This window comes from Lutjanus erythropterus, chromosome 8 (assembly GCF_056507025.1).
Source record: "Lutjanus erythropterus isolate fLutEry1 chromosome 8, fLutEry1.hap2, whole genome shotgun sequence".
In the NCBI taxonomy this organism is placed as follows: domain Eukaryota; kingdom Metazoa; phylum Chordata; class Actinopteri; order Lutjaniformes; family Lutjanidae; genus Lutjanus; species Lutjanus erythropterus.
This window is the reverse complement of record NC_139324.1, coordinates 4,575,128-4,590,423: the sequence shown is the minus strand read 5'-3', so window position 1 is coordinate 4,590,423 and position 15,296 is coordinate 4,575,128. Positions and strand designations below refer to the sequence as shown.

The 15,296-nt window shown below is 38.3% G+C and overlaps 1 protein-coding gene across 1 annotated transcript in view; it reads left to right on the top strand.

Annotated features, from left to right (window-relative positions):
- Positions 1-15,296, top strand: part of dnah7 (dynein, axonemal, heavy chain 7) — a 127,006-nt gene that overhangs the window by 47,739 nt on the left and 63,971 nt on the right. The window contains exons 31-35 of the mRNA XM_084724267.1: positions 2,655-2,804; positions 8,680-8,862; positions 11,310-11,486; positions 11,852-11,983; positions 14,370-14,591. Coding sequence (XP_084580393.1) covers positions 2,655-2,804; positions 8,680-8,862; positions 11,310-11,486; positions 11,852-11,983; positions 14,370-14,591 — 864 coding nt within the window. The remainder of the gene's footprint in view (positions 1-2,654; positions 2,805-8,679; positions 8,863-11,309; positions 11,487-11,851; positions 11,984-14,369; positions 14,592-15,296) is intronic.

The window sequence follows — 15,296 nt, the reverse complement described above, 5'->3', positions numbered from 1 at the left end:
AGCTGAATGAGTGAATGTGCCATCTGAACAGGTTTCTCAGCCCCACTGTCACACAGCTAATCACACTTAGTGTACTGTATTGGCTCTTGAACATTCAGCAACACATCATCAGTGTCGATGTCTATACAGCCTCATAAAAGTGACATTTTACAATTCTTCATATTTTATAACTAATGAAACTTGTTAAAGGAAGTCATTTGGTGTTTTCAAAGTCATGATATTAAGGGTGAGACAGACACATTCTGTTCGCCTTCACAAGCTGCTGCCACAACACAGCAGGGGCTGGCTCTGTGCCAGATTTTATCCAAAAAAAGACTTAGAATCTGTAATAATGATTTCATATGTCTCCTTGTCTCTTAGAATAATGAGCAAAATTACTTAAGTAATTATTTTTAGATACTAAGTATCTAAGTACTAAGTATTAGTTATTACTAACTATTTTGAGTGAAGTTGTTTTTCGAGTTTCTCATTATTCTGTGAGACTTACTTAATATTTTGAGATGGGGAGATCTGATGCAGGATGCATTTGTGATAAAAAAAAAAAAAAATCAGAAAACTTCATAACTCAAAAGGAGTGTCCACAAAATAAAATCTTACTGTTTATTTTGGAAGGTGAGAGAGCCCATGAACATCATTAGCATTACAATGTGCCTTCTTGTCCCTACGTCACATGTGATTGTCACACAGATCATCACACTGAATGCACTGTACAGACTTTTTGATGCAAACATTCAACGACACATCGTCACTGTCGATGTCTGAACAACCTCTTAAAAGTTTTTGCAATTCTTCACATTACAAACAAAAAACGACTTTATCTCTTAAATTAATGAGCAACTTTTTCAAAATGACGTAGTAATTATTTTCAGGCACCAAGTTATTTTTAGAATATTTCTCATTATTCTATGAGACTAATTCAATATTTTGAGATGGGGAGACATGGGGCAATTGTAACATTTTTTTATATTTGTCTTAATAACTATTGTTGTATTCATAACATTGATGTTGTAGCAGGTATAGGTGAAGGTCATTAGGCTTACAAAAAATTAATAAATTAAGTACTGTAACTAATAGGCCTAACTAAATCTTTAAGATGAAAGTTGTACAATAAAAGTAGTAGAGATAGTGGAGTAGACAGATAATGTAGAATTGAATGGAAATACTACTAAGTAAAGTAAAAGTACCTCAAAATTGCTAGTTACACAGTTAGTTACATTCCACCACTGAAAGTCCGGGTTTCAGTGGCCTTCAGTCTGTTGTTTTTTGTGTTTTTGTGAGGGAAGCGCCATCTCATGGTGACACCTTGTAATTGCATGAACGGACGTGTTACAGTGGAATCTAGGCACACCCCCAGGAGGGTGGGGGTGTGGGGGAGAGGCTGAAAACTGGCTGTAAACTGACCGGACATCAGCAGGCTTCTGAAAGGTTTTCAGAAGGGAGGGGAAATTTCAAGTGGCTGCATCTGTAAATTAAAATGTTAAGCTTATTTTAGAAAAGAAACACTTACTCAAAGCAGAGGTTCCTGCAATGCAAACAGCTATAAATTATTTTAGTTTTTGACAATAATGATTTGGAATTAATCACTTATTCTTTTTCTGTGTGTGCAGGCAGGGGAGGAAAAAAAGGTTGGGAACCACTGTTGTAGAGGAATGTAAACGATATGAATTACTAAATAAAAGCTGGGTATGCTAACTGTGGTGAAGAAATTATAATTTAAAATAATGTTAATAGAAATTAAGAAAATTATAAGTTGTATGTCGCTAAACTATATTTCATGATTCCTTATGCGGCAGTGAGACCTTGATCAATAGCTACTGTAACTACTTTGTCTTCTTCGTTTTATCCCCATAGTTGTCCTTGAGGTCCAACTTATTCGTTATGTTTGTGTCAGGTATTAACCTGGCTCATTTGTCAGGAATTTTGGATAAAAAGCCTCTTTTTAGATGGCTAACCATGCATTTTAATAGTATTTTATTGCAAATTTTCATGTGGTTTCTTGAGTCCTTGGGACATGAACTTGCTCAGTCAGTAAAAAAAAATAATATAAACCTTCATGTCAAGTAAAAATATGTGTTAAACTCAATATCCAAGGCTTATCTGAGGTACATGTTTGTCCCAAGTAAACACATCCATCCAATTTGTCAGAGCTGTAGTCTTTGTTTAGTAGTTATCGATCTCACAGAGAAGAGCAGAACTGGCTTGTTGTATTTACATGGCTGAGAGGGCTGAGAGGCATCCCACCAAGGAGACAGATGAAGGCCTGCTGATGGAACGCCTGGGAATGCCACATTTATCATCGTCATCCTTGTTGCTGCACATCCACTGATCATGTCCGACCCCCCTTCCCCTTTTTTCTTTCCTCTTTTGTTTTCTTTTTTTTTTTTCCCAGCAGCTCACTTTTCTCATTGTTTTTAACTCAAAGTGACACCTTGTCTGAAAAGCTGTTTGTTGCAGTTTTTGCTTCTCTTCCTCAGTCCTCAGTTGTCGTATAGACAGTTGGTCAAATGAATGGCTCATCATGCTGTTTTTTTCAAGAGTGTATTTATATACTGTCCTGTATCTAATTTGTATTTGTTTGTGCATCGTGTTTTCTTCAGTTTATGATATCTCTAATGAGTATTCTCTCTGTTGTGTGTTTGTGGTTGTTACACCAGGGTTTGATGGATGAGAACCAGGTACAGATCACAGTAATCAATCCCAAATCCATCACCATGGGCCAGCTGTATGGTCAGTTTGACCCTGTCTCTCACGAGTGGTCTGATGGCATCCTCGCTGTCAGCTACAGATCCTTCGCTGCCTCTCAGGTAAGACAGCTGGCCAGAGTACAGCAGTTTAAAGGAATAGTCAGGATAAGTGCAATACAACCTCACCTCAAATAATCCAGAATTCATTATTTTGTGTTGTGTTCAGTCTTTTATATTTGGTTTTGCACTTTGATTTTCTATCTGTGAAAGGTTCTATACAAATCAACTTCAATTACTTACTTGCTTATCCGTAGTTGGTGTATTATCTACGGTAGATGGGGATTGGCATGGCCACAGTTTGGAGAAGCAGAGAGGAGTACCAGCATGGAAGCTGAGCAATGTTTTCGCCAATGTCTCCTTGAGCCAGAGAGAGCAATATTTAGCACTCCTGCTGCCTCTCTCCAAACTGGGGGCGTGGTGACCACCATCTAATGCAAATAATATAAAGGCTATCACTAAGTATCTCATACAACCCTACTTCAAAAAATCCAAACTATCCCTTTAAACTATTTTGGTGTAGACACAAGCAAACAAACACACTGGTATTGTCTAAGTTGTGAAGCAGCATGTTGATTCAGCGACAGGCACCGTACAGATAATTTGGGAGCTGTGCAGAGGTAGTCACACACCACTTGTTCTTCTTTTAGATACAGAGCACTTGAAATTCAGTATATCACACATTGTTCACCCATGTTGATATATTTGGTAAAATTTACATATTCTTCTAATATTTCATGCTGCATAAACAAAAAGATATGATGCCAATTTAGCAAAGGATCTGTGGGAGCTGTAACACCTCCCGCTGGCTCCCACAGCTTTCTACGTGCTTAATACCGCATAGGTTCACAAATAATAGCTTAAAATGTTGACTTTGACTGAAACCATAATTTTATACCCTTTTATATCCTACTGAGGAGACTGTGGTAAAGTTCTTTAATCCCTTTCTTGCTTTCTTTCTATACAAAAGAATGTATTTTTATGGAAAATGTGGTTGAAAATATTTAAGTAGTAATCAAGCACAAAACAAATGTACTGTTGCCATGGCTAACTTTGACTGAATAGACCCTTTTCAGTCACTGAAAAGCTGTGCGTACGTTGCGGCCACAGAAGCAGTGGTCTCCCCCAGTCATCCAGATGAGTTATCAAGCAGCAAAGGTTGAATTAGACATTTTACCAGCACCAAAATCAACAAAATGTCTGTTTGTTGAGTAAGTGTGTAAGTTGTTCAAAATTCTGACAGGATCATGACTGTTTCAGAGCTGTTGGTGTCTATGGCTGGAAGCTATTAAATGTGTTGACTGGACAGCAGACGCAATCAAAACTGCTGGTGTTTGCAACCACAAGTTGTTGTGGTCTGCCATACTTCCGTTGCCAAAAGCCTTGTCATTATTTACAAACTGTAAAAGGGTCTATATACATTGCAGGCAATTTAGAAAAGCAGTGAATTGGTACTGTGTTTGAGGTGTTTCAGGGCTCCTGCCAGTCAATCTGGGGCTGGTTTCACAAAGATATTTTAGACTAGTCTCCGGGGTTAAACTGATCTTATTTTTGCTCTTAGTCTATTGCAAGTTAAAACATTTCACAAAAATAAAGACTGAATAACTGTAGCCAAAATAATTAGACAACTTACCCCCAGGCTAATTTGTGGATTGCTAACATTGTTATGAAGAGATTTTTTGTATTGTTACACCCTTTGCTAAACTTTCCTTGTCACTGTTAAAAATATTTTTTTTTATCTAAAAAAGGTCTTAATTTACCCAGAATTCATTGTGCCATAGTCCTACTCAGAATAGTCAAGAACTACACTGCTTTGTGCAACAAATTTAGACATCTGTCTAAAGTCTGACTATCTCTTATATCTAAGGCATAGTCAAATCTTTGTGACGCCAGTCTCAAGAAGTATTTTCTGTTGACTTGGTATAAAATAAGTCAAATAAACATTCCTCCATGTTTGTTGTTGTGGAGCTGAAAGGCTCAGAAGCTGTTGATTGTTGTCAGAATGGCTCCCTCAGTCATAATGGAAGGTGGGAAATCCACATCATTTATCCTTGTGGAGATGCCACACCTCCTGGTGAATGAGGACATGGCTGAGGAGATGAGCAAGGACGGTGCCTTTTTGTTGGTATCCTTAGAGAGATTTCTCAAGGTCATTGATTGAGTCCTTGCCTGAGAAAGTACTCTATGTTTATATGGGCTGCTAAAAATACATACAGAGCTCCTTGGAGATCCTGTATTTTGGTCATATACAACCCAGCCAAATACTGTAATGTATGTCACTTCACATCTGTGCTAGTCTACTATGCTCTGTGAATTTCATTGAGGCTTTTACTCTTTTTCATCCAAAAATGTCAGGCATTACAAAAATATAACCTTGCATTTAGTTTTTGACGCGCAAAACTGTTGTTCTGAACATGTCCACCATAAAAGACTTAATAAAGGCGCTCTTTCACATCTGTCAAAAGACTCCAAAGAGACAAACTCTGTCTTTATGAAAGAAGCTAATCTGTGGGAGAGACATAAACATTTTTAAAGATGATGTTTCTCAGAGGAGCATGCAGTGTAGTTCCTATCATACTATTCAGCATCAGCTGGATCACAGTCTGTCAGGTTCCTTTTTGATTTGAACATCTAACATTTCAGTCGTGTCAAACTGGGCCTTTTGACGACATGGCTTGTGAAACTCTCTGCTCTACACACTTTTTTTTCCATCTCAGTAATGATGTCATTTCTGCCTGATTGCTGTACATACTTTACTTAGAGAGAAAAAAAAACTTTATAGCATATAAACCTGAATTACCACTTATTTTGACTCAAAAAGGCATCATCGTCAAGAAAGGAAATATTTTTATCCCTACTTTCCTTATTAAACAGAAAATACAACCATATACCCTCTGAATTCAAGTTTCTCTCTTTTACCAAGACTATCATTACTGCCTTATTAAGTTATTCTAAAACACACTTAATTAAATTTGACAGAAATAAAATAAAACTCACCAAAACCATCGTGTTAAGTCTTTCTACTGTTCCAACAATCATCAGCTCTGGTTTGGTCAGAATTAATCTTTAATTCACTGAGTTAGATGTGAAAATATTCTGTCTCTACACTTGTTCTTCAGTTTGATGGCTGTGTACTGTGCAGCTGAATAAGAGTCTGGTGCTGAGCAGCAGTTCTTACTCATTTCTATTATCATTAAATTAGCAAAAAAGAAGACAAATTGCCCCCCAAAAAACAATTGCCAGTATACTCTGTATGTCTGATGGCCCAGTCCTACATGGTACTTTTTTTGGGGTTGCTCTATTGTGAATGCTATACAGTATCTCTACGTGGCATTTTATTAGTTGTCATTAATATATACACTGGCAAATAATAAAGTAAGCAAATCTGACCCTTTATTTAACTATTCCACTGGAAAATTAAGGGTGTGATTATCCCCAAGTGGTGACAAGTGACTTCAGGCAGCATCTAGAGCAGGGATGTCAAACTCATTTTACATCATGGGTCACATACAGGCCAGTTTGATTTCAAGCAGGCCTGTAACCATTGCATTGTAAGCTATAAATATCATTACCTCCAAAATTTCCCATTTTTTTAGTATAAAGAAGTGGAACAATATAAAAATGTTCATAGGGTTAGGGTTCACAAAATGGGTGATGAACAGCCTGAGATGTCTTAAGAAAAATAAGTACAGTTTCAGCAGTATTAATCAAACATAGCAGTGCATTTTACCATGTGCGCAGGGAAAACATTTCAGTGAGGTATTGAAGGGAATTGTAAATATATTTTTATATTAGCTGGTGCACTAAACATAATATCCTTGGGACCACATGCACTGCCAGTTGATGAGAGAGGGTGAAAGGAGTAGTTTCTTGTTTTTTATCTGTGTCATTGTGCACAGAGGAATGTAACAGCATGACAGGCTGTAAACCTTATAAACCGAGTCTCAAAATCACAACAAACCACAAAACTATCTGTGATGGAAGAGGAGAAGAGTGATAGAAACACAGGGCAGTTTGACATGCTGTCAGACACCTCATCCAGTTGTGCCCACGGATCACACAGAGTAGGTGACGCTTTCTTGTGTGCTTGGTTTTCCAATTGACAGGTTCAGATTGATACTGTTAGTGTCTGACAACATTATGGAAGGGATCATGAGAGTGAGGTGTTTAACTGCTTTTGCCAAACTCACCAGACTCCTTCCACATCATCGTCAGCTTCATTCAAGCTTTACAGAAAGTAGATAAAACTCACCAAAACATCTTGGTTTGTATTTTCACTGTCTCAGCAATCATCAGCTCTGGCAAATAAATCCTTAATTCACAGCTTAACGGAGCGCGTAGCGTGCAGTGCAGGTGATGCTGGACAGTAGCTGAGAGAAGCTCTGCAGGTTCAGAAAACCGCCATTGCACTTCTTTCTATGGGTTAAAACCTTAAAGCTTGTTTTGTTGTTGTACAGGGAGCTGTGCAGCAAGAAGAGACTCTGATACATTATTGTCTGCTCAGTCTCAGTTTTCAGAGTTTAGAATGGATCATTCTACAATATGCATGACACTCCAATTAAATTCAAGCTGGTGGAAAGAAAGGCTGCAGTGACAGGGTAAACAAAAGAAACATTTTGCTGTCTTGTTAAATTTAGATCTTCAATAACTCTCTTTCAGTCATGCGCACACACACTAGACACACACGGACAGACGATTTACAGATGACAGTGGGTGCATGTCATAATGGAAAATCATTTGTTCGCCCTATTCTCAAATTGTTTCCAAATGAACTTGTCATTTTAAAAATTGTCTCTGTATATAAAGTTGTCATTTTACAAATTGTTTTTTTGTCAATGAATAAGGAGTGTGAGGAGTGGTTATGACAGCCGAGGCAGTACATACTGATGCAATGAAAATAGAAAACGAGAACAAGGCTGGTCTTAATTCAGTTTCTGAAAACTCATTTTCCTCTCTAGGCAAAAGTCTTTGTTTTGCTCGTTTTTTTGTTTTTTGTTTTTTTCCCTGCATCACATTTTACTAAACTAATTTTTTGTGTGCTAATCTGGAGTCAGCAGCAGTGTAATGTATTAAACTCGCTGCATACACAATGTAATTTTTTTTTTCTTTCAGTGCCAACGCTCTCTGTCAGATCATTACATTACAGCATACACACTTCCCTCTCAAGCACCAGATGGCCCCAGCCCAGGCATCTCCATTTGTTTATATTTCAACAAATCAATTTAAAGCACAGCCCTTGCCAGTCCATTTAACTGGAGAATTGACTCTTGTTGTCAACCCCCATTATGACAGTGTAGGTGTTAATTTCATTCATTTAGCAAACATTCCTCACTTAGATTATAATGCACAGGAGTTCCTTTGTGACCTTGAAAGTATGCATGGGGATTTAGAGGGAATGAAATGAAAACAGTATGAGCATACGATTAAAGGATACAGGCACTGTCTTCATAAACCAAGCGTTAGAACGCAAGTTCTTTTCGTGCACTTTTAAGCTCTTCTTCTAAACTTTAAAGCTCCATGAATACTTAAAAAAAATTGCATATTTTAACACTGCAGGGGCCAACCTTCTGGTAAATTTAGCTTGTCTTTTCCTTGAAGTGAAAAGTCTCCCCTGAGTTTAAAGGTTTAAGTGTTTATCTATGTGTCTGACTGACTGTCGGTCTGGCTGTTAATGCCTCCTTACATCCATAGATCCCTCAAGCTGCCTTAACATCAAGAATTACACATGGCTCTCCTTTAGCTATACTTGATTGATATGATTATTTACATTTTGGTTGGTTACAATAAATAAAGAAGAAAAGCCAGCAGATCACATTGGTGTACTCATTGGTGACTGTTTGTGTCCTTTCTTTTGATGTATACACATGTAATTGTGCCATAAATTGTGCTGCGAATGTTCCTTCAAGGTGTGAGTAATCCTATTTCTTCCTTCTGTTAGAGCCCAGACAGAAAATGGCTTATCTTTGATGGCCCAGTGGACGCCGTGTGGATTGAGAATATGAACACTGTACTCGATGACAACAAGAAGCTGTGTCTGATGAGCGGCGAGATCATTCAGATGTCACCGCAAATGAGCCTCATCTTTGAGCCCATGGATCTGGAGGTGGCATCGCCTGCTACAGTGAGAAGCACCTTTACTTCGATTAAGGGTTTCATCACAGTCTAATCCTGGTGTTTCATTTCATAGCAGTGATGGTTTCCAGTCTCTGGGTACAGCTGAGGATGGATCACTTGTTATCCTTATTTAGAAACACACACTTTTTGTACACAGATGCTTTTTGTGTAACATTGTGCTGCACAGGTTCTGACCACATTGTGGGAAATGTAGCCCAGCACTCCCCAAACCACATCATCTTATCACCCCTCCAATTACACAAAGGCTTTTTCTCACAACGCCGTTAATGCCTGACTTTATCACACACACTCTCTAGTATTCATCTCAGTGGTCATGCCCTGGTGCTGTCAGCTTTCATTTTCTGTTATCTAACCCAAGTAATGTAGAGTTTGACAATTTTTTTTAAGTTTTAAAGTTTTAAAAATATCTTCATGCATTTAACTGTTGAGACCACATTTATGAAAATGTTCTTTGATTTATATTGAAGAGCTTAAAATAATTTCTGATGGAGTTCTTGTGTTTGATTCATAAAAAAAAATACTGAAAATAGAAAACTTTGCTTATGCAGGTTCTAAAAGATCCATTTGTAACTTACACATTTGTGATCTATAAATCTCTTATTAACTTAAAGGAGAAATATGTGCTGTATTTTCTGTACTACATCATAAAATGCCCAGAGAACATCTGGGGTTGTTTTTGCCAAACCCTTACATGGAGTTAAAATGAATGAATGTTCAGAGAATGAGTTTGTGTCTATTCATGAGTTGCAAGAAATCATCAATAATCTTTAATAAAGAGGAGATGTATAACAGTTACACTGAGCAATATATTAACAGAGTCAAGAAAGTAGTAAAGCCACAGAACTCCAACTCCAACTTAAAGTGTAGGACTCGTCATCTTGTTATGAAACTACTTGCACTACTCGTCTTGCACTCATGTAGGTTCACTGTCTCTGCAGCCTGCCTGAGCTTCCATCTTTCTGGGGAGGAAGAGGGGAGCAGGGGGAACAACTCACTCCAACTGAATTTGGACTACAGTACCCATTTTTGGATGAGAGCTGTCATTGTTATGTATTCACCTTTAAAATTGACAGCATCTACCTTAAATTTTCCCCAAAGAGAGGAGCAAACTCTTTGGTTGAAGCCAGGCTACACATATTAGCTGGTGGACTAAATTAATGAAATTAATAAAATTGATGCAAAGTTAACCACAGACTTGCGCGTCCCAAATGTGGAATACCCACAAAATCAGCTTCATGTCTTCATGTCTGAACTTGAGAGATAAGATCATTTCCAAATCAAAGTCAGGTTTTATAAATAACCACTTATATGTGGTTTTCTGGGTAAGTCTCTTACCTAAAATCAAAACTGCTCAGAAGTTCATTTTATGAATGAGCCCCCCAGGGACTTCATGTCCCAACGAAATGAAACTACATTCTTCTTTTTTTCTGTTTCTCTCCTTTCAGACTGAATTGAGGCAAAATAACATGGAAGTTAGCAATAGATGAACATGCTGTAGATATTTTGCAGGCATTTCAAAGACGCTCAAGGAAATAACCAGCAATACAATAAACACAGTAAATGGTAAAACTTTGCTAACAAAGACATCGCAGGCTTTGAAATTAACTGCAATCCTTATATAGATCTTTTGCAGTACATAAAAAAAAAAGTTTTTTTTAACTGAACCTTTCCTTATGGTTCTTTGTTGTGAGGCAGTAACAGAGGCTCTTGATTTCAATACAGAGGGGCCTTGAGAGAATACCTTTGCATCTCTCTGGTACAACTTTTTATATTAAACAGACTTCTATTTTTGATTCACTATAGCCTGCCAGCTGTTCCTTTCATCATGCTGAATGCAGAGGCATCATCGTTTTTGTGATCACAGTCACTTTGTGCAGGGTCCCTTATGTACACTGTTGATCTCTCTTTTCCTTCAATTCCCTCTCTTTCTCTCTTTATCTATGAACATTTTTTTCTCCCTTTATGTCCTCTCTGAAAAGACTCACTCTTCTTTTTTCCTCCTCTCTCCCAACATATCTGCACGTCTCTCAGCTACTGCTCATACATTATATCTTTGCCCATCTCCGCTCATCTTCCTCCTTTTCCTGCAACTTTACCTGCACTCCTCTCTGTAGCTGTTCCTTGGGTGGGACTTAGACCTGTGGGATCTCATTAAAAAGATTCTTGTTAGGAAAAGGTTGTAATATAGTCATGAGATACTCATTATCACACATGCAGCACACACTTATTTACAGCGTACACCAGTATAAAGGATATGATGTGACTTTTTGGATGAACTCCATAAATCTCATGATGTTTGGTCAAATTAGGGCCACGGCACCACTAACATTTCATCTGTATACTGCTTTAAGAATAATACACTTACAAAGTAATTGATCTTTATGTTTTAAGTGACACTGGCTTAGATGTGTGTGTTTTATATGTTTGTGGCAGGTGTCTCGCTGTGGTATGATCTACATGGAGCCTCATATGCTTGGCTGGCGGCCCCTTATGCTGTCGTGGCTCAATACCCTGCCCACCACTGTCAGTGCAGCACACAAAGACCTCATCACTGCCCTTTTTGACCGCACGCTGCCCGCCTGCTTACAGCTCATTCGAAAGGCTACCAAGGTGCTGAACCATCCTCAGGAAAGACAGTTTATTTTGTAGCTGGGATATGTTGAGAGACTTTTTCACTCTGCATTTCCATGAGGATTTCGCTCCAGATTTAATTACAAACATGAGAAAATGTTACATTTATATGTGTATTTCTTCCTGCATTTTTTGGAAGCAAAGTCCTACCATTTTTAAACCGTTCCTTTTTGTGTTATTTCAGTTTTACTTCCAGTTTCTTACAGCGACATTTCTTGATTGACAAGTTTAGTCAACTATACTAACTTTTTAATGAGTTCTGAGACCAGTAGTACACTAAGACCTCACTTCTTTTCAAGTTTTAATGAGTGTTGTGTTTTGTTTTGTTTTTTACTTAATCTCAGGAGCTGTCCCCGACCTCTGACACCAATCTAGTCAAGTCCCTGATGAATCTGATGGACTGTATGATGGATGAGTTTCACGATGAAGCAAAGATGAAGAGCATGAATGAAAAAAATACTTTCTCCTGGCTGGAGGTTTGTATACACACCCAGTACTGCCACTGCTACTAATAATTATTACAGCGTTATTAACAAATACAAATACACTATTAATTGATTATGTAAACCCACAAGTGGCTACAGCATCATGAAATGACCATTATGAGTTATGAGCCAGCATTAAATAATTAATTTAAGTCTCATAGTGCACCTCAACATCCTGGAAGCAGTCTGGCACATACAGTATCCACTTCCCAGTCTCACAAGTCTCAGCACATCCGTGCCTCCATTTCACACAGTCTGAGTGTTAAACATCTACTTGCAACATGCAGCATTCTTTCCAAATTAGTGTATATGACACAGTACAAAGACAATCAGACTAACTTGATGTGTCAGACTACAGCTGACCATACACAGACTGTATGTGTTGTGCTTGGGTGTTTGCTTGAGAAGCAAAAATATATTGTGTGGGTAAAAAAGAAGGTTTAAATAAAGAGAGAAACTGCACTGAATGGGTAAAATCACTGGTTTGCTACAGTAGGCTGGACAGCAAAAGAAAATAGAGGCAGCCAGTGACAGAGGACAGATCTCTATAGTGATGGGGACTGACAAGAGCTAATATATCAGACCAGCATATACGGGTGCTTCGCCAAAATGTCAGACCGCACCCACCTTCGGGGGATAGAAAACCAGAAATCCAATACACAACAGTGCGGTTTTCGTTGTTTTGGAATTACAGTTTTGACAGGTTTGTATGAGTTCATGCCGAGTTAAACAAACCTCTGTTTTATAGACATGTCTAATAATTATTCTGTGACATTGCCTGAACTGGAGCGAGTGGTATCTTAATAAATGAAGGTTAATCAGTCAGCCGTCATGCTCCTTCAGGCGTCTACAGTGAGCCAAAACAGTGGCCAGACTCATATTGCCAGCTAATAGTGAATTACCAGGTATCCTTAGTTTTAATGTTGTCTGTAAATAACAAAATCTGTCAATAGACAGCTGTTGATGTAAACTAGGCTGAGATTTAGTCTAGTCCCAGGAGCTAGTGTTTGGTTTGTCTATTCTGGGCTACTGTAGAAACATGGCAGTGCAACATGGTGGCCTCAGTGGGGTCCCGAGTCTGTATGCTCATTCTGAGGTAACGAAAACACAACAGTTGTTATTTTCAGGCAATTATATGTACACTAATGAAAACACATTTATATATATATTATATGTCGTGTCTGCCATATTCTGCCAATAGATCCTCCAGTATCTTACACACTGGAGCTTTCTTTTACCACACAGAAAACTCAGATACTGTAAATGCCAAAGAACCTGTCGTTTCCCTTTTACATATTGTTCCAATCAAGTCTGCCTCCAGACAGGGCCACAAAGATCAGAAAAGTTTTACCAGATGAGCACTTTCTTCTGCCCCCTGCGTGAGTTAAAATTGATTTTTTTTGCTGTGGATTCCTGTCTTTTGAAAGCACTGCTATTATCCCCCTGTGGCACATTGCACTGATGAATGCTTTTCAGCTCTCTCTCCTATGTTTCCCAGCCCGTCATTATCAAAGTGTTGAATTAATCAGCCTTTTAACAGCAGGAGCTATCATGAGGCTGCTAAGCTCATGATAGCTCATGAGGCCATAGGAATTCCTGATTCCTCGAGTATTCCTGCTGTTTTTCCCAATAAAGAGGTCTCTCCTCAGTGGATTTTGGTGTTTGTCTTATGAAATAATCTGTACACCGGTTGAGGCATTCACAGTTGCTGTACCTGACTTTTGATATATGTTATATATCTATTTACATACATACAACTCATCAGTATTCTTCAAGAACCATCTTGAACTTAAATTTGCTCATTCTGTGGGTTATGTTCCACAGATAAGTACTGTAAAATATAATGAAACATAAGAAAAATGCAAACAAATTAAATTATATTTTGTCATACCATATAATAAAACACAAATTTTACACCACAATCAACAGGTTCTATCTTCACCCAGTAATTAGATTGTGTTTAAGCAACCAAGATGAAGCTTTCATATAGTCATCCAACCTGTTTACTGTACAGTAAATGTCCCTCCCACACAGGAAAAGCTACAGCAACATGTAGATTTACTCAAACACTGGATAAATTTAGGGACTGGCCCCTTACTGAAGTACTTTCATTTTATGATAATTACTTTATTATGCATTTATTGCAGTATATTTATGAGGGAAATGTTATTTTATGCTCAGTTGCATTCATCTGCTACTTAACAGTTACAAGTGTTACTTAAAGGCTCATGAATATGATGCAGCAACAGTGTGGAATAGCAAACTCACGGAAAGGCCACCTAAAATGATGTACATACTTGAGTATACACAGCATATAGACTAATACAGTTTAGCTGCAAAAAAAAAGCAGTGACGGTTGTCCTTTCCTTTTACACAGGGCATCTTTGTGTTTTGCCTGGTGTGGTCACTGGGTGCCAGCTGTGACGATTCAGGCCGGGACAAGTTTGATGCTGTGGTAAGGGAGGTACTGAACGGCCCTTTAAGTGAAGAGACCCGGGCCTGCCACGGCATTCTGGCCACTGCTGAGGCTCCACCTAAACAGCTCACAGTGCCCCTGCCCGCTGAGGGATTAGTCTACCAGTACCGCTTCATTAAAGAGGTAGGGCTGCTTCTAATAATTGTGCAGTTGAGCTGCTTATAGAAGAAACTGTGAGGTGGAGTGGGGCTTACAGATTATGGGTTAAGGAAGGCACAAAAGCCAAATATCTCTGTCACAGTAAAGAGTACAAATTATTGTTAGAATCCAAGCCTGGGAATCATGCAAACGCTCCCATGTATGTATGACCATGTATGTATCACAACTATTACTGGGCTGATCAGCTTAATATTTTTGTGCACACTCATTACTGTATTCTTAAAGACCTCTGTGATTCAGACTTTTTGTAAAACCTTGAAAAACCTTTTTTTTTTTATGACTTTTACGCCTTTATGTTTTTATGGCTGCAGGCTTTATGGTTTCAGATCATCCCATTATTGTCAGTGTGATACCTCAAGAACACCTTGAGGGGAATTTATTCAAATTTGGTGCACACGTTCACTTAAACTCATGAAGGCAATCTCTTAGGAAGGGTTGGAGAGAATTTCCTCAAACTTGGGTCAAGCGTCCACTTGAACTCAAGGGTGAAGTGATTAGATTTTGGTGGTCAAAGGTCACAGCGACCTCACTAAATGCATTTTTGGCCATAACTCAAGATTTCATGCATTAATTATGACAAAATTACACACAAATACCTAACAGGATCAAATGATGAGGTGATGACATTTTATATCTGAAAGGTCAAAGGTCGCTGTGACATCATAATGT